General features: G+C 40.7%; 1 protein-coding gene across 2 annotated transcripts in view; it reads right to left on the bottom strand.

The window, feature by feature from the left end:
• The window catches only part of CLUAP1 (clusterin associated protein 1), a 63,923-nt gene that overhangs the window by 24,934 nt on the left and 22,812 nt on the right, over window positions 1-16,177 (bottom strand). For both annotated transcript variants that reach the window (XM_061474157.1, XM_061474158.1), the window contains exons 7-8: window positions 14,758-14,891; window positions 13,601-13,742 (exon numbers count right to left, since the gene is read on the bottom strand). In XM_061474157.1, coding sequence (XP_061330141.1) covers window positions 13,601-13,742; window positions 14,758-14,891 — 276 coding nt within the window. The remainder of the gene's footprint in view (window positions 1-13,600; window positions 13,743-14,757; window positions 14,892-16,177) is intronic.

Raw genomic sequence — 16,177 nt, 5'->3', positions numbered from 1 at the left:
CTCTTCAAACCTCCAAGCAGAGCGACCAATCAACCTGTCTGAGCAAATCTCTTCTGATTCCTGACTAATCAAACAGTGAAAAAGTTTCCTTTATCAAGTCAACTTTTTTTCACCCCTAATATAATTTGTCCATGCTTTTTAGCACAAGGCTTCACGTCAACTTAGTCACCAGCTTTCCATAGCAGCCATCTCATCTTGTGACACTTAAACAAATGGTCTCTGGGGCAACAGGAAAGAAAGAATCCTTTTGTTGAGATACTAGAACAGACAAAAGCTGTTAAAACAAGTACATTACACCCATGTTTATAATCAACTGTGCTTTTTTCACACCCATTTATCTGTCCAATTCAGCAAATATGCTATCTGTCTTCTACAGCACATTGACTGCGCTAAAGACAAATGTACAGGTTTTGTAGAATGGAGTTTGAATGAGCCCAACACAGGTACTCTGCATCTCAAATCTACATTAACTGGCAAAGCAGATGGATTTCCATCTCCTATCTGACTCTGAAAGTCTTCGGAAAAGAGCAATAAAACACCACACATGGCTGTTTGGCAGAATATTTTAGTATCATCTACACTTTTGGTCTAAAATGTGAAATGTAACCTGTGAGCTCCTAGAGCAGGGTGGATGGGAGTTGGCTTGGAAAAATCCTTTTATGGAAAGCTGTATGGAAGCAGAGCCTGAGAAATGCATTTATTGACTGTTTACTACAGTGTCTTTAAGAGAGACTGAACAGCATGCAATTACAACTGCATGCAAACTACACACAACCACATGCAGGGGCTGGGGTGGGGGGAATCGGTTGGGGTTTTTTGGTTTTTAAACAGAAGCCAGTGTGCCACCATGGAGAATATCCCCCAGCCAAAGACCCCCAATCAGACAGCTCTGCCACTGACTCAGTGTTTGCCTTAGGGCAAGCAACCCTGATCTGAGGAAGGCACACTGTTCCTTGTATCATAATGCCAGTGCTTTATGATATACCTAATGGTGCTAAGGATTGGTTTAAACAGTAAAATCAAGTTGCTCAGATCATGAGTTTGCAAACAATTCTGTAGCTGCAGATTGCAAAGCAGCAAGTCTAAAAGGCTCAAACCCAGAAAGAACAAAAATGATGCAGTATTTGATCATTTAAATCATCTCAGGTTGGGTTTGGGTTTGTTTTCATTTGTTTGTTTGTTTGTTTGTTTTTTTAAAGTTAACCTCAAAGTTCTGTTGGGAAAGTTGTGGAGAAAACACTAGTGTGATTTTGAACACAACCTGCGCCCTGCAGTCAGCTGGCAGAAAACATGGGTTACCACTAAATAGAAAGAAAGGGAAAGAACAGGGAAAATACAAAGGGGATAAGTATAAAAGAATTGAACAACTGGAGCGTGGTGACTTTTTTTGTTCAGATGCTCGCATTTCAGGTTTTTGCCTAAACTATTCCTTCTGCTCTTCTGGGGACATCTTCCCACACCAGAAGTTTCTCTAGATATCTCTGTGTATAACCTCTTGATCTTAGTAAGGGAAAACAATGATTCCTTCTGGTTTTGTTTTGTGTTTTTCCTAGTGATTTGCCAGATAACAGCCCTACTGCTTGTAGTATACTTAAAGGGAACCGACTTGATGATGGATTGAACCACCAAATCTTCACCTGCCTCTCAACAGCTGTTTCTTGCTTTGTTATAGAACAAAGCAGCTGAGATTAGCTCTTGCTACACACACACAATGACATTTATTTTCCATAATAGACCCTTGCCACTCATTCAGCAAGGGTGAGATATAAGAAGGAGGAGAAATTGTGCAGTGAACAGAGAATGTGACAGTACTCTTACTAAGAGGAAGCCTGCTAGGTACAACAGTAAGGTAAGCAAACACAGCTAAGGTTCATGATAGCATGAGGTACCAACCTACCTGCAGCTCTTTAAGAATAGAAAATGATGCTTTCTATTATGCTGAACTACTATTAAATTGAACTACTATTAAATGCCTCACCCTAAATTCATGTCTAGTTTTATGATTTGAACTTGAACATGGCTATAGTTATGCTTGACTGAAAGTGACTGCAATGCTACAGATTTTATTCTTTTTGTTCTGTTGAGAAATGAAGAGGAAAGGTCCATCTCAAAAAGCAGAGCAGAAGAATCTTTACCAACAGACTTGCTAAACTATGAGGAGGGCGCCAAGCTAGGTGTGTCAGGGAATCACAGTATCACAAGATGGGTTCAGGTTGGAAGGGACCTTAGAGCTTACCCAGTTCCAACCCCCTGCCATGGGCAGGGACACCTTCCACTAGACCAGGTTGCTCCAAGCCCCATCCAACCCGGCCTTGAACACTGCCAGGGATGGGGCAGCCACAGCTTCTCTGGGCACCCTGTGCCAGTGCCTCACCACCCTTCACAGGGAAGAACTTCTGCCTAAAACCTAATCTCAGTCTCCCCTTTCCTAGGTATTTTAGGAATGATGATAGCCTGACAAGGGGGCACTGGTACATTCTTGTGAAAGCAGCACAGCAAGATCCCATCTCAATTCCCTGAACACAAGTATATATATCATAGGGAACAAAATTGGAGGGATTAGGATGTGCATAGCTTTGATCCCATTGGAATTACAGAAGTATGATGAGAGAGCTTCCATGTTTCGTGGGCTGCGCTAGAGGGAGATAAGCACCCTAGAAAGGCTGGGCTGGGCTGGGAAGTGGGGAGGAAGGGTTGCACCCTCTGTAAAGAAGCAGCCTGTGTTGAACACTGCCTTCCAATAGGTGACAGCCCTTGGACTGCTTATGATTAAGGATCAGAGAACAAACTCCTGACCTATAAACCAACACAGACCATGCCACATAAACTAATACTAATTTTTATTTTGAACTTTTAAACACTTGTTGTGAAGTTTTTACTTCAGTAAAAAAAGCAAAACCAGAAGTCACAGCTGGCACTATTACCAGAGGGGTCCTCTGGTTTCCCGTCTCATCTATAATAATTTGACCAGGATTTTAGTTTCCTACAAAATTTACTAAAATGGAAAATTAAAAGAATTCCTTCCCATATGACACGATGTTGCACTCATTAATAGTGTGGAAGCACAGGGAAGCTTAGAGGCAGTGATAAAGCAGCACCCTCACTTTCTGGCACAGAGATAGATTCTGCATCTAGAGGTTATTCTTCTTTGACTGACGATGCCACTTCATTAATTACAAAGTGCTGTCACCGTGATAGAGCTTTCTGATGAACAGGAAAGCAGTAAACTACCCCCAGATGCCAGTATTAAGTACAGCGCTTTGGAGAATGTGGTCTCAAGAGGCACTGCTGCAACTAGAGTCCTGAACCAGAAAAGAGAACATGAATTTGCTCCAGCAGATTCTCCAGATCCCTCACAAAGTTTCATACTAATCAATACTTCACTTTTACAGACATTTATGCATCTTTGCTGTTTTGGCCTGAGGAGCTTCTGAAAGCCATCACCACTGGCCATTTAAACTTTTCTAGAGGTCATCCGTCCAGTGGATGAGCACACATAGAATGAATTTAAAACCATCATCCCCCATTATAAGATCATCTGTCTCCTCCTTATTCTCATTATTCCCATTTTCTCCCTCACTTTCATGTGCTGAAACAGCCATCCCCTCTCACATTAACAGACCTTTTACAGCAATCACTTCCGTTGAAACACATTTAAAGCATACTTGAGAGTATTTTATACACTCACCAGAAATCCACCAACTGTTATCATCATGCTGGCACCACCAGTGTCATCAGTGGAAGCAGCTGGGGATTCATTTCTGCTGTAGTGCCATTATTTTAAATTATTAATTTGATTAATTGTCCTTCTTCACTGAAAGGCTTTTTTTTATCTTGACACTCCTCTTGTGCCTCAGCTAGCCATTACCTGTCATTAATATATCTATTCTCAAAGGAATCCAATTATTTCAAAAAATACATCTTACATTACTTTCCAACACAACTCTGCCTTTCCTGGTTATTCTTTTCCTGTGTTAAACCCTGCTAACCTTGAATTTTGCTGCTGCTTGTGGCAGAATTGTTCACTAGGGGTCCTGTAATAGATACAGTAAAAGTACTTCAATAGATAGGGCAACATGAGTCAGGCCGACAGGATAGCAGTTATCCAGGTGGAACACCAAACCCAACTTAGTAGGCTCAGAAGGAGGAGACCAAGCAGCATTCACGTAGGGCAGTTCACAGCACACAAGCACCACAGAACGTAGTATCTTCCCCCAGAAAACTCTGACACACCAACTCCAGTGGTCACATTTATAAAAATAAACAAGTAGATCTGTTCACCTGAAGTGCACTTTCATCAACAAAAGTCACAAAAACACCTCAAAAGTTTCTTGGAAGGTTTATCTTTTCGAGGGAATACATGTTAATTAACTGATATTCATTCATACTATTAGAAAAATATAGAAAACAGCTAAAATGTTTGGTAACTTATCCTAAAGGAAAGCTAGCATACTCAAAAAAATCTAGCATGGGTACTTACAACAACTTTGTTTTGGGGAAAAGTCTTTAGGAAGGTAAAATGCTATCAGGGATCTGGGAAAGAGCAACAAGGAACAGGGTGCTCAGCTGAGCCTTTGCCTGAGACCATGAGAGTGCAGGAGACAGAGACAGGGAAAGATGCAGTTTAGGGCTTGGGATACCCACACTGATGCTGTTCTAACATAGCGGCTCTTAATCACACCACACTCAGGCTATATGAAGCCAGAAAGTGAAGTGTATTCAGAAAATGCTCTTCAAGTAATACAAAAACACAATCCACAGCAACTATTTGAAAATTAAATTGGTTTAACATGTCTCACATAACTTCTTCCTAGTGATTCCATCATTACTTAGCAAGTCCTGACTGCAGTACCTCCAGCTCACACATTGCACTACCCACTTCTCACAAAACAGAAAAATTGGAGTTGGAAGTGAAGAGCGCACTTGATAAACTGAAGTTGAGAGGTAGCATCCTGAGGCTTGAGGTAGATCAGTGACTCTTCCTCTTGAACAAGCAGACTGCGCATGAAGGGCTCACCCAGACGTGAATGCTTTCCCTTTGGGAACTCAAAAGGAAGGGACTAATCAAAGAGCAAATTAGCTCTGGGGGACAAACTCCACTTTGGTAATTGCTTGCTCTTGCACTATGAAATGAGTTTCCTGACTAGGGTGTCATATTTATGCTTTGTATGAACTCTCTTTGCTTCTCTCTACAGCTCTCCCGACTTATCCTCATCAAGTAAGTAAGCCACCCAGTGGCATGTTTCATGAGCAACTTCTGATGCAATACAAAAGCTTTCTTCACAGGTTGCTCCACTTTGTGTGTCTACACATTTCAAGTTTTCATTATAGTGGTCAAACAGTAAAAAGCTTGCCCAAAGAGGCTGTGTGGTCCATGTGTTTGGAGAATTTCAGGACTGGACTAAAGTCTTGAGCAATGTGGTCTGATGCCATAGCTGACTTTGTTTTGAACAGATTAATCTGTAGATCTGTGACCAAGAAAGCAGATTTAAAGTTTAGCTATGTTGACTGGATTTCTATTAAAAAAAAATAACCAACTCAAAATGTTCCACCTCAGATACTGCTCTCCACTGTACTTGTCTGGGGCTCTGTACTTGGATACACGGCAATTCAAGGAATTTGATGTAAGCTACATGAAACCTCACAGAAAGGATATCAGTCCAGCTCTGTGCAACCTTATCCCCTTCACTAGGAGCTCTGCCGGTCTGGAGTCAACTCTAGCTCTGATGAGCTTAAGGATTCAAATCTTCCTTTACTCCATGACCTTCCCTCCCCTCTCTCTCTCTGAAGCTCCCAGGACTAGGACCCCCTCTTGCCAGAAAATATGCACCCTATTTTCACCACTTCCTGGGCCAGCCAGTTCTTTCTCACACCGACCTGTGCCCTTTGCACAGCATGGATCACTTCTTTTTGGATTGATGTAACTTCTCCCTCAAGTGCTCAAGGCCAGGTTGGACGGGGCTTGGAGCAACCAGGTATATTGGAAGGTGTCCCTGCCCACAGCAGGGGGTTGGAACTGGATAAGCTTTAAGGTTCCTTCCAACACAGACCATTCCCTGAGTCTGTCACTCTATGACTATCTCCATTCATTGAACAATAATGGGAAAGAGGCTCAGAAATACTGAGAATCCTGCATAAAAAAAAAAGATGATGTGTACCAAATGCTTGTGCTGAACTGCTTTTCCAACACTGCTCCTAGAGCACACTTTGCTGGGCCACTAATGAGAACTGCCTTCATTATTCACCTAAATTGGGCCTCTTTGAGAGTGAGAAGTTTTGCACTGTGATGATTCACCAGAACAAGTACCAGTATAAACGGTTAAAGCAGTACAAGAATCCTGCCTGCAGCTACATCTAAGCATGTGCACACTAGGTTAAGGTTTTCCTTTCAGATTCAGCAAGATCCAGATTCAATAAAACTGGCTGGAGGCTTGAAGTTGAAAGCCCCAAGAAGATGTAAGAAATACTCCTGAACCATCTGGAACCACAGGGCAGAGCCAAGGGACAGAACATCAGAGGAAACACAGCACTAAGCACCCCACTGGGGATTTATATGACTATCTGTGACAGGGCACTGCTCAAGATGATCATGACAAGACAGAAGACAAAAGGACTGGTAAGACACTGGCAGAGACTGCAACATAAGATACAAGCAAAAAGTTGAGATCATAGGTCTTTAAATCATCTGCCAGCACTGAGTGAGAGAAATATATGCAGAGCTAGTTAAAAAAAAAAAAAGAAAAAAGACCCACACTAACATTTTCTGCCCCAAATTTTTCAGTTAAAATGCTTTCATACAAGAACCTTCAAGTCAGCACTAACACTCAGGAATTTGCTACTGCCTAAATAACATGACAGAGGACAGATTTTATCCTGCAAATCAATGATATAATGCGACTTTACCATAACAACTCCTCTCTATTTTTCCTATTCATTTGTGTGGAAGGTATGAATTATAATGACTCAATAACAGCTCATTGTGCATTCCCTTTATGTAATATATTTTATTGTACCAAGTGTACAAATGATATTAGTTGGTTGTGTGATTTATTGGAATTAATGTACAATTCCGTAATGTAAACCTGAGGTCAGTTTGCAGTGTCTGAAGAAATTATCACCCAAATTACTATTGATTGGAAGTTAGTAGTCACAGCTGTGTCTGTTCACCACCAGAAAGCAATCACTGTCACATCACTGCTAGAATCTAACATCAGAATTATCATTTCCCTGTGTCACAGGTAGCACAAACCCTTCAGTGTTCAAAGGGGAGTCAGGATTAATCATTCTTTTCAAGGAGAGTGTTTATTACATTAAAGAGTAGTTGTTCTTTGTGAACTTGATGGTTCCAGGAATTGAAAACAGAATCTGTTGCCTTCCATCTTTAGGTCAATTAGCTCCAATACAGCTCAGGGTTCTTACAGCAAAGAATCTTGTGGCTGATGCACACTTCAGTTTATTTCTTATTTCCCACCAGTCAAGTCCCGAATTAAGAGGCAACAACAGGGAAGCATCTCTCTGAAGCCTTGTTAGAGCCCTAGCATAAGAACTGGAAACCTGTTTATTATTTCTGTAGCTTGAAAACATTTGCATTCTTTGTTCCTGCTTGCCAGGACAGTGCTCTACCTACTAGCTTAAAAGGCTGGGATAAAATTAATTTAAGTATCTCAATGTGGTGGGTTAGAGAAGAAGAAAGTAGAGGTGACTAATGGTGCAGGCATCTCTCATTGGAAAAGGGATTGCAAGCACTGTTTCTAGGACTGTTCACATGTATCAGGCTGCCAATCTTTAATACAAAATTAGTAGATAACCATACCTGGTTACCTACTTAAGCAATGATCTACAACAATAACAGATTTCACCTGATCAGATAGTATGCGATTTCTATTTGTGAAAAACACTCACAGATTTCCAAGCTACACTGTTAATGAGAGCCACTACATCTCATACTTCACAGAAGCAATTGCTGGCATGATGGAAAGTCACCCTGACTTAGCACACTGCAACACTTAGTAGATACTCTCTCTGTTCCTTCCCCAACCACAGAGCATTTCATATGTACCAAAATTAGCACAGTTTTACAACAGCAGCAAGAAAGAACTAGACTTAGTAGGGTGCACAGGGGGTTCATATCCAAGCATAGCACCAATCCATGATGCACAAGGGACCTCTTCACCTCTTTCTGCTCAGGAGATTATGGGCTCATGAAACAGAAGAGGAACATTCGCACTGTTCAGAAAAACCTACAAGTGATGGTTAGAGTTTAAGAAAAAATAAATCTTGTGTCAAATGATCCCAAATTTGGTATCCCAAAGCAAGTTTGTTCACTCATCTGACACCTCAGATGTCAAGATAATCCTGACAAATCCTGGATCTTTGAACACCAAGTTGACTAATCTGATTGAGATCAACTGAGCTCATCTAAAATGGTTTCACTTCCCAAAAACTTTTCCTCTAGCTTTTAAGGGGAGACAGTAACACTAAAGCACCAGGAGCAGGTACACACACAACTGCTTCAGGGCATATAGAGGCACCTCAGAGTCTCAGTCTAGTTGACATGGTATTGGCAGACTTTTACTTTTGTGGAGTGAATACACACAGCAACACTTCCACGTTTTCAACACACTCCTCACATGCCCTCCCACCTTTCCTCTACCTCTGTCGTCTCCTTTTGTGTGCCCACCATTTCTCAGGCCAGCAATTTCTCCTATGCTTCATTATCCCTACTCTCCCCTTGTGCATTCCCTTCCTCCTCTTCTATTTTTCCCACATTTCTCCATTATGGGATTTGTGTGTCTCAGTGCACCAATGCTGTCATGCTTGTAACACCAAAATAGAAGCAATCAACAATTAAGATGCCTGTGCTTACTTTTACATCTGATATTCAATATAATTCAGCAACATTGGACCAGAAGTGCTCTCCTGGTACCTATAAAAATGTTACCAAGCGATCATAATTCAAATGTACATTAGCTAGGAAATCAATTGAAACCAACCACTTTTCCCATTAACCTTCTGCCTGGCTATTTCAGTAACCAGACATCAGAATGGGAACATCCAGATTTAATATTTCAAATGGAATAGCTCAATACAAAAAGACACAAAAAGCAGCAGACTCAAGAAGTATCTCAGTGCAGCAGAACCCAGTTATCCCTATTATGTGCATATTCAGAATAGGGCATCTGCTTCAGGTATGGAGCTCTGGTTAAAAAACCCATTATTTTAATAAAGAGGGAATTTTACTTGGGGAGGGTTGGTCACAAAGGGAAAGTCACAATAGTCTGTTTAGTTGGCTTTTCCTTGCTTAACTGTGGTGGACTGCTTACTGGTAGTAGTGTCATAATGATGAATGATAGTTCAGGCAATGCCAAACTAAAGATAATGACAGAATGGCTTTGAACATCCTCTTCTGCATGTCCACTACTTCATGGTATTCCTTGTTGAGATTTCACAGCACTAGCACAAAAGCAGTCTTAAAATACCTTAGGAGAAAGTGGCTGAAGAAGTACTTCAGGGATGTCCCCTGAGAAGCAAAAGAAAGAATAAGCACATTCTGTCTAGAGAAAAGGCAAATGCTGAAGGATATTGCCAGGTTATTCTGGCATTAAAAAAGCTAGTTTCAAAAGTTCTAATAGCTTTCATGTCTAAACATCAGAAACAATTTAATCTTAAAACCAGGATAAAAATTAATGAAGCATGCTGAATCTTCCTATAAAGCAGAAAAATAAGAACAAATCTTTGAGGAGACAGCACATAAATCTCTGCTTCTGCACAGAAAGGCAAGAAGATGGATTAATTCCATGAGTAGCACAAGAGAACAGAAACAAAATAAAAGAGGCAGCTGAAAATAATAAAAAAAAAAGGAACTGCAAAGACCAAAGACTCTTATTTAAACTCCTCGGCTCCAGTAACAAGTAGTGCATGACAGTTGGTCAATAAGTGTGAGAAACTCACTCAAAGGAGGAGTCATGCGAGGACTTCTGACATCTCCACAAATGAGAGTTGGTAAGAGACAAATAATTCCATATTTTTCACACATTTCAAAGCACTTCCACATCACCTGGGCAGAAGCTCTACAGGTGGTAATTTCATCAACCATTAACTGTGCAGTTCTGACAATTCATTTGGGTCAGACTCAGCACCTAGCCTTTAAGTTCCTTTAAATTCCAAAGACAGAAATCTCTCCTTGGGTTACAAAGAGAGATTTCTCCATCCAGTGCCTGGCAGGAGACTGCTGCCAATTGTTTTCAGCCCCACCTCCATACTATTCTGGACACTGGGAGGCAGAGGGAACAGGAAGTTCAGGAAAACAACAGGAGCTATAGAGCTCTCCTCCCCAGTTCACCTAGCACATGAAAGAACAAAGCAAACCAATACACACAACCAGCCAGTACTGCAGCACTGGAGTGCTTCAACTGCTCAATGGCACTTAATTACAATTGTGTCCTTGGATACAATCTTTAAATCACTTTTCTCATTAGGAAGCACGCTCTGGCCCAGGTCATTAGCTGTGCAACGTCAGCAGGGTACCAAAACAGCTTGGAGTCCAACTGCACTAGAGATTTGTCTTGTTATTCAACAACTCTCTCAATCAGAACAAAAACTCCTCCTAAAAAATGCACTTAGTGAAGGGAAGTGGTCCAGGACAGTCCTCAGTACTGCACAGCACACAGAGTGCTGAATTAATCTAATTACACTGCTGGTGCTTTTTTCTGGCAAGCTATTTAACAAAACACAGAGCAATGATAGAAGAGCTGACTCTCACTTCTACTATAAAAGATAATTAAGATTTGTTTGGTGGAACAAAAGACAAATCAGGGTTGGAAAAAATCAACATAATTTTCAGTGTTTTTTGACAATCTCTCTATTAAAATGGATTAAACGTAATTATCCTCTTTTTCTTCCTCTGTTGATTCTGAAAATGACACCAGATGATAAATTTTAGGACAACATGCAGCTTCATTTTGGCACAAACCTCTATTTTTTTCAAGCATGTAATAAACACCCCACAACTTTTCTTCACCAACAAGTAGCCAAAGGTGATGAAGCATCACCTGCAAAGCAGATCAAGACTGACAGAAGTTAAACACCATGGTGTTCCAGGTGGGCAAGAGACTCATCTGAAATGGAATAAACAGTGTGCCTATAAAATAAAAAGTAAAATTCCACTGGTTGGGAAATCAGAGTGCACCAACAAAGTCTCTTGGTTTAGTTGAGACCCAGATTCTTCATCCCCTTTTCAGTTACCAAGTCCTAGAGCCCAATTTTGAGCACTGACATCTCACAGAGTAACTTCAAATAAGAGTCTGGACTCCAGCACTCCTGAAAGACTGGCTGCAAGAGACACATGCAAAACCTCCTCTTCTTCCAAAGCAACAGCTTCTACAACAAAACAGTCATGGTAACTTGGGTCACTGATGCCCACAAAGAGACGGCTAGAGTCTCATCCTTTAAATACTCTATGTATTTTCAGATGTGCCAGGTTTCTGTTCTTGATCCCCATGCTGCTCTCTCCAGTTTTAAAGACCAAGTGTCAAATATACCTCCCCCTCCCTGTTTTTATTTTTGGTTTTCCCAAACATTCCCTAATGAAAAGATTTACTGGACTAACAAACAGGAAGTGAATTGAAATGATCTCAGGGTCCTTTCAGAGTCAAGCTCTAGAACTAGACTTACCAGGTAAACTTCATGCTTGTTTAAGCTATCACAGTGTATTTAAAAGATATAGGGCTTTATGGTCTGTATGTTTTTAGCATAAAACACATCTTAAAGATGTTTCTAGTTCTGATGCTTGTTAATGCTACTGCATATAACAAGTGCTAGAAGTGTGCAGAGAAAACCACACATCTTTGTCAAAAGCATTTATACTCTTTATAATTCTGCATGTTGCTGAAGCATTGTTACCTGCTTATCCTAGCAGATGAAAAGCATAGGGGTAGATTTCCAGGTCAAAGAAAGAAGGAGAAAACCAGAAAAGGTTCTGTCTGTATTCTAATCACAGGCACAGCCCTGAGGGACAAAGGCTTTTTCTTTGTTTTATTGTCTTTCAACAAAAATCCCCTGAAGAGGTGGACACTTTACTCACTTTGTGAATTTATAAACAGTTTCAGGCAGGTCAGTTCAAAACATTTTTACTTTTGTTATTAAGTCTCAAAGGCATTTGAACAGAAGGGAAAACAGATTTTAGGCTTCATTTCAAGATTATGATTTAATTGAGGACTTTGGCCATAGATATGGGGAAGAGCTAGAACATTATAGAACAAGACACATGAAAATACCACACTGATTAGAAATATGTGAAATAATGTCTACAGAGACAGTGCTTAGAAAATGGGAGGTTAATGGGAAATTGGGTCACAAGTTGTTGAATCCCCACATTATCTTTTAAAAAACAGATGATTACTTTAAGGGAGAAGATTAAAAAACTTGGGTCATAGGATCCCAGACTGGTTTGAGTTGGAAGGAACCTTAAAGCTCTTCCAGTTCCGACCCCGTGCCACCAGCAGGGACACCTTCCACTAGACCACGTTGCTCCAAGCCCCTGTCCTGCTAGGGATGGGGCAGCCACAGTTTCCCTAGGCAACCTGTGCCAGTGCCTCAGCACCCTCACAGGGACGAACTTCTGCGTAATAGGTCATCTCAATCTCCCCTCTGTCAGTTAAAGTCAAACTACTGTTTATACATGAGTAGACACATACAGACATGGCAAAAGCAAAACATAGTCATAGCCAAAGAAGAAACATTATGCACAGCTCTCCCACATTTCTGGCAGGAACAAGGGTAAGTTGTGTTAACAAAACCTGCATATGAAAGATAGGACTATCAGAAAGAGGATACACTGGTTAACTCCAGGTACAGCACACCCACTGGTATGAAGGTCCAAGGGGAGATCATTCACTGGAACATGATTTCAGTGAAGAACAGAAGATTCACTGGGCAATTACTGTGAAATGGATGAAAAGCCAAACAAGGAAAATATGAAGCTACAGGAAGCTAGATGAAAGGTTGGCATGGAGCAGGAGGAGATACACATGTGGATTATCCAGCAGGATACAAAATAGAGAATCTCACTGAACTGATGCAATTTATCAAGTCAGGATATAAAATTTCTGCCAGACAACACTGAGGCCACCATATCTGAGCTTTTCACTGACACTCTTTGCTGTTCTCATTGAAGAGGACACCTATGAGGGAATTTAAGACCCTTGAGCTGAGAAGCCCTTATACATCAGCCATTGGCAGACCATAAAAAATAAGCTCCTAATAACTCTTGCAACATACTTCGTATGTAGCAAAAGGAAGATTAGAAATGCTGGAAACATTCTTCATGAACAAGAAACAGCAACTGAAAATAAGTTAGGGGAGTCACAGACTGGAAGGGGGCATCACTACACTGGTTTAACTTCACTAACTCAAAAAAATAAAGCTGTCTTGTCCAAGAGCACTCACATTTACCGGCTTGTCAGTAACCTGCCAGTCACTCAGAGCTGACTCTACAACCAGTAATGTGCTGTTTTGGTGAAGGCCTATTTAAACACTTTCTGTTATAAAGCCAAGAACTACAGGATCTACGGTTTCGCTGAGCATTTCTAAGCTGTCTTACCTCAAACATTTCTTGCTCTGTCCGTCGATGATCATCCAGGAGCTGCTCCAGGTAGGTCAGATTACGGAATTTTTCTAGGTAACTACTGTACTGTTTCTGCAGTTGCTCCTCAATCTTCTCATACTCATCCATAAAAGCAGGACTGGAGAGAACAAGCACAAACTACTCAGTGAACTATTGACCTGTATGAGCAGAATTCTGAAAGAAACATTTTCATGTTTGCTGCTTCTTTTCCAAGTTTAAAAGCACCTTTTGTTTTTAAGGTTCCACACTACTTCAGAGACTGTAAGCATAAGACAAAAAAACCTCATTAAACTCTCCCACAAAAATTACACAGCAAAGGAAAGGATATTGTGCACTCACTGCCATTTCCTTTCAAACAGGCAGAAAGGAACCATTTTGGCCTTTTTAGCAGGCAAACCTAAGCTAATTTATTCTGCTGGTCCATGACTTCCAAAAAAAATAGCTTGTAGCATGGCTGGAACATCACCTAGTTTGCTGGAGACTTACTTGCTACAAAAACTATGCTTACTTGCTACAGAACCATGCTGGAAAAGCGTAACTAGACTTGACACCAATAAGTGTGGATGTCCTTACACTGGAGAGCTAACTGCTGCACCTCAAAGAACACTGTGTCTGCGTAATGCTTCACATCTACCCATTACACTTCCCCTAAAGCTTTCCTGATCAAAACATGTATATGGATCAACGTAATTCCTTCCGCCATTTGTTTTTCTAATATTTCCTTGGTTGGGTTTGCTTTTTTTTTTTTCATATTAGGTCAAAACCAGAGCATGATCTGTTTATGCAATCAGAGAATATATAAACCTGCAGTTTAATTCTGGGCAAGAAATCAACCCAAAGTGTGAATCTTACCATCTCCATTTCATGGCAGGCAGGGTCACCGCCAGGAGCAACCCATCCTAACAAGGGATGCCTAATGAGCCCAACTCTGGCCACATTTAACACCTCTGAAATTCTGGTAACAGAAAAGCTAACAGTTACAATCCAAACTGGGCATTTCTAGGGAAGAGAATTTCTCTCTTCCACAGGGCATCATCCCAGGCTCACTATAAACCTCACCCCTCACTGCTCTAAGCATTAACAATGCACAGTCCCATCACTCATGCAGTAGACAATCAGTTCCTAATCTTTACCGCACACTTTGTAGAGTCTGGAGCCTCTTTTGGCTTCTTTCCAGTTCCAATTTCCGTTTTTCAATCTTGGCTTCCAAATTGGCTTCATCCAAAGCCACATTATTCAACATATCTTTAGTCTTTTGGACTTGCTCCTAAAAGAGAAGGGTGATAAACCATGGCTTGAACTAGAATAATTAGAATTACCTTTAAGATGTGGAGCGTTCTTCTGTATCTCACATTTCACGTTAGCAAATAATATTCTAACAATGAGCTAGAACATAAACTGAGTAGGCAATGGAAGCTGAAAATTCTCTGTGGTCAGGACAGGAGTGAGCTAACTGGACATCTGCAGATTTTAAATGTCTGATTTTTTATTTTTTTCCCCAGACATTCTTAAAGAAGAACAGATAAAACCCACCCACAGCTTGCCCTGGCTTTAACCGTTAACTTTTCCTTCTCACTGAAAAAGCAGTAACAGACAGGGAGAAACCTCCTCATAAAAGTCTGACAGGATACGTAAGAGCATCTCTTGATGTGTAGTATCTGAATAAACACAGATGAGAACTGCATTTACTTCTTGGTACTATTGCAGGGAATTTCAGGTTTCCACCTTCTTTTCTTTCTTTTTTTTTTTTTTTTTTTTCCTTCAAGATAAAGGTCACTTTTATGAAAAATTGACTCCATATATCTTCATCCTTTTCTAAGTCTTGCTTTATCCAGCTTTTCAGAATCTGGAAAGCATCCCTAACATTACAACACATGCTACAGGAATCAGGAGGGGGATGTGAGAATATTCCAGTTTATTAGAACAAAATGAGTACATTCAGTGTGCCCATGGTCAGGAAACCACAAACAACTTTTGAGTGAAAGGGAGGATACAAACTTGCTGAAATTCCAGCAGTAACTGGTAGGTGTTGCTCACCTATAATACGTCATTTCACTAACAGGTCCAAAATTAATCCAGGTGAGGTACATGTGTTTGCCATTTCCCAAGAAACAAACTGCTCTACAGTGCTGCTTTTGGTTTATTAGCACTGCTGTGTAGAATTGCAATGTACATTAACATTTAGAATTGGTAGAGACTGTGAGTAGGAACAGAAACATAAGGAAAGATTGCCTGGAGTATCTATTGATTATGCATTAGCTGTTTAAATGTGGAACTCCACTCCTTGTAATTATATGATTGGACTGGATATAGTTTGCAGTTAAATAACTTCAAGTAATCACTAGAATTTAATTAACCATACTTGCACAGTGGCTGAGTGTAGCTAATGGCTTAGAAACACAGGAACCCAAGCACTGGAGCAAGGAGAGTGCTGCCAACAACTGCGATAGGCAGAAGGTCCTCCAAAACGAGAGCCGTAACAAGGCACTGGCCTGGCTCTAATCAGCACATTTGCCAGTTCTCACTCCTTGGAAGCTCAGCTATCTTGCTTCC

Source organism: Pezoporus flaviventris, unplaced genomic scaffold (assembly GCF_033815535.1).
Source record: "Pezoporus flaviventris isolate CSIRO_AGI_PZ_B2104156 unplaced genomic scaffold, CSIRO_AGI_Pfla_v1 ptg000078l, whole genome shotgun sequence".
In the NCBI taxonomy this organism is placed as follows: Eukaryota; Metazoa; Chordata; class Aves; order Psittaciformes; family Psittacidae; genus Pezoporus; species Pezoporus flaviventris.
This window is presented reverse-complemented; position numbering and strand designations above follow the sequence as displayed.